At 50.4% G+C, this 9,468-nt stretch overlaps 1 protein-coding gene across 1 annotated transcript in view; it reads right to left on the reverse strand.

Moving 5' to 3' along the window:
• The window catches only part of WNT9B (Wnt family member 9B), a 21,041-nt gene extending 11,904 nt beyond the window's left edge, over nucleotides 1-9,137 (reverse strand). Inside the window, exons 1-3 of the mRNA XM_021678536.1 lie at nucleotides 9,058-9,137; nucleotides 8,680-8,909; nucleotides 5,955-6,020 (exon numbers count right to left, since the gene is read on the reverse strand). Coding sequence (XP_021534211.1) covers nucleotides 5,955-6,020; nucleotides 8,680-8,909; nucleotides 9,058-9,137 — 376 coding nt within the window. The remainder of the gene's footprint in view (nucleotides 1-5,954; nucleotides 6,021-8,679; nucleotides 8,910-9,057) is intronic.
• Nucleotides 9,138-9,468: the final 331 nt, after the last annotated feature.

The raw sequence follows: 9,468 nt of genomic DNA on the forward strand, positions 1-9,468 counted from the left end.
CCCCCCCCCCCCCCCCCCCCCCCCCCCCCCGCCCGGGGGGGGGGGGGGGGGGGGGGGGGGGGGCGTGGCCCTGGAGGGCGTGGCTCTGGAGGAGCCTGCCTGCGGCCACGCCCCCCGACTCTGATCACTGGCGCGTGTTCTCCCCAGTGCCAGATCTCGGGGCACCTGGCCACGGTCAGTCAGACCCCGACTCCGCCGGCCGCCGGCTCAGCCCCTCTGGGGACTGAGAAAGTCAGGTCTGTTCCCTCCAGACCTCAGTTCCTGGGGTCAAGCCGTGCCAGGCAGCTGAAGCCTCCCTTTGATAGCCAGCGAGGACCCGACAAGAACTTGGCCAAAAGTCTTTCTTTAAACCTCAGCTTGCACAGCCTCTAGTGGTGGCGCATGCTGAAAGTTTACCGCAGGTTCACAAACCTTCCCCCACAATTCCAACTCGATAAAGCTCGGACAATTAAAGATTTTTATGCAGTCACGGTGAATTCATATGGCAGCAAGTGTCCTGACCTGAACCCAGATGAGAATATTTATGGTCTGCCTTTATCCCAACATGTAGGTATTTTTCTGCAAAAATAATAATGGGGTGCTGCCCTAGATATGGCATATGCATTATATTACCTTTCTAAAATTCAAAAATTCTTGAATTCTGACATGACCTGGCCTTAAAGGGAATGGAACTATCAAGAAAGCAGACTTTCTCTGCTCTTGCCCTAAAACCAGTCTCTAGAATTTCCAGGACTCTGGCGGGGAGGTGGTGCCTGGCTGTCTCAGTGGGTAGAGCATGTGACTCTTGATCTCTAGGTAGTGAGTTCAAGCCCCACGTTGTGTGTAGAGCTTACTTAAAAAAAAAAAAAAAAAAGAATTTCCAGGACTCAGAACATGGTGGTTGAAGCCTATTCTTGCTCTTTGAGACTCTCCACCGCCCCCCTTCGGTCTTCATCTCTCCAGTGAGGGGGTCTGGGCTGGAGCAGCTGTTCTACCCCCCAATTCATCCCAGCTGCCATCAGGATTCCCATGGAAGGCCAGTTGTAGCTGAATTCTGGAGTCTGACAGGGGCAAGTCTCTGCTTTCTGCTTCGCTTCTACCTCCTATCCTGACAGACGCCAGGTCATGACAAAGCAGTGTGTGCTCAAGAGAGCCAAGTGTAAGTAGGTGATGGAAGAGCAAATACGATGGGGCAGAGGAAGATTCTGGGGGAGAGGAAGGGCCAGCGAGAGGGAGAGGGGCTGCCCATCTAGACTTTCACTGTGGACCATGAGGCAGTGCTAAGTGGCTGCGGGGGACTCAGCCAACAACAGGGCCCTAAGACCCTTGCCTAAAGGGCACTATGCATGAATCGAAGACATAAGCACATGAAAAAAGTGGGTAACAAAGCAAGAGTTTAAGACAAGCAGGTGCAAGAGATGCCTAGGTCATATGCCAGGTAAGAGTGTGGGTGACAGAGGGGAGAGTTCAAGGGTCAGAGCGGCCCAGGGGGAGAGGCGGAGGCAGCAGGAGGTGGGGATGACGAGGTTGGCTCTGGATGCTGACGGGCCAGAATTCAAATTTCAGTGCTGCCAGCCACTAGCTGTGTGACTTTGGGCAAGGCACTTGGCCTCTCTGAGCTTTTTTCCCACTCACCTATATGAAGAGACTTCTACCAGCACCTACCTCCTGGGATGTCACAATGAATAAATGAGATCATGCACATAAAATGCTGAGCACGGAAAGGATTTGAATTGTACATTGACAGGGGCAAAGATGAAGAGGGGAAGGAACATAGGACACCAGAGGTGCTTCTAACTTGGGAGTCTCTAAGACCAGATCACTAGATTTCTTGAACTCTTTACATATGGATAGCATTTCAGCAGTTTATATACATTTATTTAAGGGGCGCCTGGGGGGCTCAGTCGTTAAGCGTCTGCCTTTGGCTCAGGCCATGATCCCAGGGTCCTGGGACCGAGCCCTGCATCGGGCTCCCTGCTCAGCAGGAAGCCTGCTTCTCCCTCTCCCACTCCCCCTGCTTGTGTTCCCTCTTTCACTATATCTCTCTCTGTCAAATAAATAAATAAAATATCCTTATATACACTTATTTAACTACAACAATTCTATAGGTTAAGGACTAGCCCATTTAATAGATGAGAAAACTGAGGCTGGACCAGTTAACTGACTTGGGGCGCCTGGGTGGCCCAGTCAGTCAAGAGGCTGCCTTCGGCTCAGGTCATGATCCCACGGTCCTGGGATCAAGTCCCATTATGGGCTCCCTGCTCAGTGGGGAGTCTGCTTCTCCCTCTCCCTCTCCTGCTCCCCCTGCTCATGCTCTCTCTCTCTCAAATAAATAAATAAAATCTTAGAAAAAAAAAAAAAAAGAACAGTTAACTGACTTGCCCTAAGTCACAGTTAATAAATGGGTTGGATGGAAGATCTGAACTCAATCTATGTGACTCCAAGTCCAGTGCTCCTTACACTGTAGCAGGGCCTCGGGCTGCCTCTCTCCCTGCTTACACTGATGCCAGGGTGGGGTCACCCTCACAGCACCTGGCCCACCTCCTCCTGAGCCCAACTTCTACCTGAGCACATAATTCTCAAGGCACCTGGACCTCTCTTGCTTAGGGGATTCCAGCCCAGGAGTCCCCGTGCCTTGCCTGCCCTCCTCAGCCTTAGAAAATCCATCACTATCCATGAGGGGGCTGGTTTGACCCTGAGCCCAACTACAGAGCCCAACTCCTCCTCGAGGGTGGGGGGGTGGGGGTGGGGGTGGTTACAGCTCAGCCAGGGACAAGCCGGCCTAAATTCCTTCCCCAAACACAATGATTCTTATCAGTGATGTTTGGCTTTCAATCTACCACCCCAAAGCAGTAAAATTTCTTTTACCCTTTCTTCCCTCCAATGCTGTTTTTCTCGGACCCAATCAATTTCTAAAAATGTATTTAAGTGAAAACAATACCATCCAAATACAAAAAAACTTAGGAATAAGTTTTTAAATATGTGCACGACCTGCATGCTGAAAATTACAAAACATTGCTGAAGGAAATTTTTAAAAGCCCTAAGTAAAGAGATATGCCTGTTTATAAATCGGTAGATTCAATATTGTTGGAATGTCGATCTTCTATAAATTGACTTATAGATTCAATGCAATCCCAAACAAAATCCCGGCAGGCTTTCCTATAGATATTGATAAGTTGATTCTAAAGTTTATGTGGAGGGGCGCCTGGCTGGCTCAGTCGTTAAGCGTCTGCCTTCGGCTCAGGTCATGATCCCAGGGTCCTGGGATAGAGCCCGGATCAGGCTCCCTGCTCAGTGGGAAGTCTGCTTCTCCCTCTCCCACTCCCCCTGCTTGTGTTCCCTCTCTCGCTAGATCTCTCTCTGTCAAATAATAAATAAAATATTTACAAAAATAAAATAAAATAAAATTTATGTGGAAATATAAGGGACCTAGAATAGCCAAAACAACTTTTTAAAAAGATTTATTTATTTATTTTAGAGAGAGAGAGAGGGAGAGGGGAGGGGCAGAGGCAGAGAGAGAGGGGGAGAGAGTCCTCAAGCAGACTCCTTGCTGAGCATGGAGCCCAATGCAGGGCTCTATCCCAGGACCCTGAGATCATGACCTGAGCTGAAATCAAGAGTCACACACTTAACCGACTGAGCCACCCAGGTGCCCCAAAACAATTTTGAAAAAAAAGAGAGAGAGAGAGGGAGAGAGGGAACTTACTGCACTTGGTTTCAAGACTTACCATACAGCTACTATAATCAATCCTATATGGTATTGGCATAAGGATAAACATATAGGTGAATGGAACAGAATAAACTGTCCAGAAATAGAATCTCATATGTTGAATCAATTAATTTGCAACAAAAATGACAACAGAGTAAGGACCATCTTTTCAGCAAATGGGGCTGGAACAAGTGGATGTCCACATGGAAAACAATAAACTTTGACCTTGACCTTACACAATTCACATAAATTAACTCAAAATGAACAAATAGACCTAAGTATAAAAGCTAAAACTATAAAGTTTCTGGAAGAAAACATAAGAGGAAATCTTTACAACCTCTGAGTAGACAGAGATTTCTTGGGTAGGACACAAAAAAAGCACAAACCATATAAGAAGTTGTAAATTGTACTTCATCAAAATTAAAAACTTCTGTTCTTCATAGTATTCCAATAAGAAAATTAAAAGGCAAGCCAAAGATAGGGACGAAATTTGCCAATACTTTCTTACAAAGGACCTGGATTCAAAATACACAAAAAACACAACTCAATAAGAAGAAGAATAGCCCAATGAAAAAAGATACTCAGATGACTAACATGCACATGTAAAAATGTTCAACACGTGGGGTGCCTTGGTGGTAAAGTCAGTTAAGTGTCCAACTCCTGGTTTTGGCTCAGGTCCTGATCTCAGGGTCATGTGAGATGGATGGAGCCCCTCATCAGGCTCCGCACTCAGCACCCAGTCTGCTTAAGATTCTCTCTCCCTTTGCCCCACCCCCCGATCACGCTCTCTCTTTCTCTCTCAAATAAATAAATAAATATTTTTTAAAAAGGTTCACCACACCATTCATCAGTGTGAAAATGCAAATTAAGACCACAATGAGATATCAATACATATCCACTAAAAGGGCTGAAATTATGACCGCCAGTAGCTGACAAGAGTACGGAGTAATTAGAACTCTCATACATCACTGCGTAAAATGGTACAATCACTTTGGAATACTATTTGGCCATTTCGTATGAAGTTAAACATAGGCATACCATATGATCCAATAGTCAGGTCCTAGGTATTTATCCAAGAGAAATAAAAACATATACCCATATATGTACGTGTACACAAATGCTTATAGCAGCTTTATTTGGAACAGCCCCAAACTGGAAACAATCCAAATGTCTATCAGCTGGTAAATAAAGAAACACAGAGTGGTACGTCCATACAGTAGAATACCATTCAGCAGTAAAAAGGAATGTGCTGATATATGTAACAACGTGGATGAATCTCAAAAACATTATTTTGAGCAAAACCATTCAGACACAAAAGGCTACATACCAGATGATTCCATTTATGTGAACTTCTACAAAGGGCCAAACTAATCTATAAGGACAGAAAGCAGAGAAGTGATGATCTGGGGCTGGTGGGGGAGGACTGGTTACAAAGGAGCATAGGGATCCTTTGGGCTGATGGAAATGTTCCCCCATGCAGTAGTTGTGGTGGTGTTTATACGAGGGTATGCATTTGTTAAAACGCCAACTGTGCACTTAGAACGCATGCATTTTACTGTACGTAATGTTGATTGGGGAAAACAATTAAGGTGGTGGTTTGCTTTCTTCACATAAGCCAAGAAGACGGTTAGAGCCCCAGCAACCACCAAAAGTGAGCCTGGACAGGCACCCAATCAGGCCCCTTTCATCCACCATCTCAGTGAAGCCTTGCATCAGCCTCTAAGATAGGTATTATCATCACCTAAAGCTCAGCAAGGTTAAGACATTTGCCCAAAGCCACACAGCGAGCAAGACAAATGGCCAGGATTTAAACTCAGGTCTAGCTGACTCCAAAGCCTGTGCTTTCATAAACTTGTCTGTACCCTCTGTAGAGAGGAAAGGAACCTAACTAGCAGAGGTCACACATTATAAAAGCACCGCCTAAGTCAATCAGTATTTACAAAGTTGTATCCACAGGAATGACTTCGAGTTATGAAGCTATTGGGATGACTTAAAGACTGGATTGGGTGATGAGGCCTGTCATGGGCTCCACTTGTCACATAATACAGTGCATGTTCATTTATAAAACACCGCACCAGTTAATATTTGCAGAATTCCCAAGCCATCCAAGCCAGAACATGAGCTCTTGAGCAATCCTAGACTTCCAGGCCAGGATCAGCCCATTAGAATTAGGGAAACTTAGGACCTCCAGGTGCTATAGACCTTGGAGGCAAGTAACCTGACCAAGTGACCAAGCAGGGGAGGGGGCCACCCTCTACCCCCTTACCCTCCAGCTCCTTGTAGCTGTTGCTCCCCTGGATGATCACACAGTATTTGCTCTGCAGACTGTTCCCTGGAGGGCAAAGAGCCCAGACTGGGGGCAGAACCTGGTTTCTGTCCTGCCTCTCCCATTGATTTGCTGTGTGACATAGGGTGAATCACTGAACTTTTCTGACCCCCGGGCTCCCTTGGGGAACTATTTACACCATCCTATAGACCTCAAGAATGGCTCTGAGGATCAGATGAGAGAGAGAGGCTGTATGAGAAAAGTGATTTGTAAATCACTGCAATACTAAATTAGGTCATTTTCAGCATCACCAGAATTCAGCTCTGGGTTCGTACAAAAGCCCCAGAAACAGTTGCCAGCTTACTGTGGTTTGGGGATGATGGTTGCTTCATTTGAAAAATGGGAATAATCGTACATGACCTGCTTGAAACAGGGGGTTGGACCAGAGATGCTTCGGGGGCACGTCCAACTCTTAAGTCTATGATTCTGTGATTTCAAAGACCCCGAGAAGATTGGCTTCACCTGCTCTCCTGATGTTTGAATTTGCTTTTACCAAATGCCCAAACATTTCATCTTATAATTGGAAATGAGACTTTAAGTGCAAATGACCTGGAGAAAGGAGGAACACATTGTCTTCCATTCTCACTATAGTGTGGATGACTGATATCAGATTCCTACCAGAGAGCAAATTCTGATGGGAAGCTGGAGAATCTGGCCTGACTGAGTCATGATAGGGCTTCCTCCTTGAGAACTCAGGCTGAATCCTGTCCATTCTCTGAGACCAAACACATAACAGCCCAAGGCCCCAGTTTTAGCTTATTCTCCAAGTATTTGTCCAGCTCCCCAGACTGGGGGGAGTGGTGGCTGGAGTCTATTTTGTCAGCCTTGCTTAGTTGGGTTCATGACCTGAAAGAGGTGACTCTAGGGACGCCTGAGTGGCTCAGATGGTTAAGCATCTGCCTTCAGCTCAGGTCATGATCCCGGAGGTCCTGGGATCGAGCCCCGAATCGGGCTCCCTGCTCCGTGGGAAGCCTGCTTCTCCCTCTCCACTCCCCCTGCTTGTGTTCCCTCTCTTGCTGTGTCTCTCTCTGTCAAATAAGTAAATAAAATCTTTAAAAATAAAAAGAAGAGGTGGCTCTAATACTCATACTCATATGATCCCTCTCAGCCCTAACCCAGGCCTAATCAACCATCCCCCACCTCTGATTTCCTCTGCTCACAAGTCTCAAATTCTACCCCTGTGCACTGCCACAAATTCCTTTCCCTTCCAACCATATCAACCAGGGTGGTCCAGGCCCCCTGGAGCCCCTCTCTCCTCACCTACCTGGCCCTCGCCCCATCCCCAACTCCAAAACCCCCAAAAAGAATTGTGGAAATGAGCTGATGTCCAAGAGGATGCAGGTGCATTTGTCCTCTTGCTCTCCATTCCAGCTCAGAAACCCCTGTCAGGGCTGGGATACCAAGCTACTATGCCTAATCTCCTCACTAGTAACAATTACTGGCATTAGTTGAGCATTTACTATGTGCTAGATACTATCCTAAGCGCTTTCCATGTACTAACTCATATAGTGTTCATATGAAATAGGCACTATTATCCTCATTTTACAGATGAGAAACTGAGACACAGAGGGGTTAAGTGACTTGGCCAAGAGCAAGGGCTAGCAAGTAGCTGGGTTGGGGATTGAACCCAAAGTCTGTGCCCTCGCCATTATACCCTGCCTGCTGGGGCGACAGCAGTGCCTTCAAGCCTGAAATCACTGTCAAACAAACATGTTTGTGCACTGCTCTCTGGGTGGAAATAGAGGCTCAGTTCTATCAAGTTCAGCCCCTTCTTTGTACAAAAGGGTCACTGAGGCCCAGAGACTGGTCTTCCCAGGTCACCAGCAAGCTGAGTTCAGAGCTAGGGTCTGGGCTGACCTGCCTACCCCACCCCACCCCCTTATATTTCAGGAGAGGCCCCTGCTCATAGCCAAAGCACGTTTTTAACCAGGGTCATGACCCGGAAATTAGCCCACAGCCCTTAGCTCTGCCTGTGCGGGGACTTCTCAGATCCTTACTCCCCTCCCTGGCAGGTCCTTAAGAACAGTCTCGGGCAGGTCACTGACTTGGTGTGTTTTCTTGCCTTTGCTTTAGGCAGGCTGTAAACCTCACCCTGATTTGGAGTGAAGATCACAAAAAATGACAAGATTAAAGTAACAGCCTGTACATATTTGGAGCAAGCATTGGGTGGAGGTCACGTGAGTGCCTTTGCACCCACGACCCCACCTCCCACCCAAGTCCCTAGGTCAGAGAAAGAGGGACAATTGCCCTGTAACTTGCGCTGCGTTCACTCCCCACTCCCTCCCGCTCCCTCCCCTGGGGTCTCCCCAACTCTGATCCTCCTTTTCCAATCATGTACCCTTCCTCCCTTCTCACTCTTGGTCATTCTCCCCAGAATTCACCCGACGCCAGGTCTGAGATTTGGCTGGGCTTCCCTAGCGGAAGTTTCCCTCCTGCATCTCCAGCTGACACTCCCCACCGTCCGCAGGTCCGCATTCCCCTGGTATCCGCGCGATCCCCGCCCAGCCACCCAGCCCGCAGGGTCTCGGTTCCGCAGGGGGAAGGCAGAGGGTGGAGAGAGAGCCCGGGGCGAGGACTGTGGCTGGACGGAGACCAGGTTACGAGCAGACAGGGCACGGAGTGAGGATCCAGAGAGGGCATCCGAGCGCGGGAGGGACGCCTGGACCGGCAGGGACCGGGCGCGCCGTGCGGATGGGGCCAGGGTCCGAAACGTGTGCAGAGTCCGGGAGCTCGGGCCGGGGTCCTAGGTCGGGCGGAGTGGGCGGGATGAGGTCTCGGACAGGGCGGGGTGGGAAGGGCGGCGGCGAAGAGGACCCAGTGGGACAGCAGATCGGGGCCGGAGCTGGGGAAGCCAGAGACCGAGCTCGGGGCGCGAACTCCGACAGCGAGCCGGGACTGGGGTCCGCCGGGGGCTAAGGTCTGAGTTCGAGGTCCCGCCGCGGCGGGGGCCAGCGGAAGGGGAGGAAATGTTGGCCCTGCTCTAGCCCGAGGAGGGGAGGCAGGCGGGCCGGGGACGCGGGCCGGGGGCGCGGCGGGCACTGACCCGAAGTAGGCGGCGGCGGCAGCGGCGGGCAGCGCCAGCAGGCAGAGCGCGGCCAGGGCCAGCGCGGGCGGGGGGCGCATGGTGCCGGCGGCGCGGCGCCCTGTCGCATCTCCTCGCGCCGCTCAGCGCTCGCAGCGCCGCCACCAGCCGCCCGTGGGGCTTTAAAGCCGGGCGGGGCGGAGCGGGGGTGGGGGAGGGAGCGGCTCTGGCGGCACCCCCCGCCCCGGGCCGTGAGCCCCCCGCCCCATTGGCCCCGCCGGCCTCGCCCCGCCCCATCGCGGGTGGGGCCGCCGCCCAGGGCCCGCCCCCTCCCCGCCCCCATCTCCGCGTCCCAGCCGCCCCAGGTGAGAGCTCACCTGACGCGGCGCCCGCCGGGGGCGCGCCGGCGGATCGGGAAGGCCCCCCGGCCTG

This window comes from Neomonachus schauinslandi, chromosome 15 (genome assembly GCF_002201575.2).
Source record: "Neomonachus schauinslandi chromosome 15, ASM220157v2, whole genome shotgun sequence".
Lineage (NCBI taxonomy): Eukaryota > Metazoa > Chordata > Mammalia > Carnivora > Phocidae > Neomonachus > Neomonachus schauinslandi.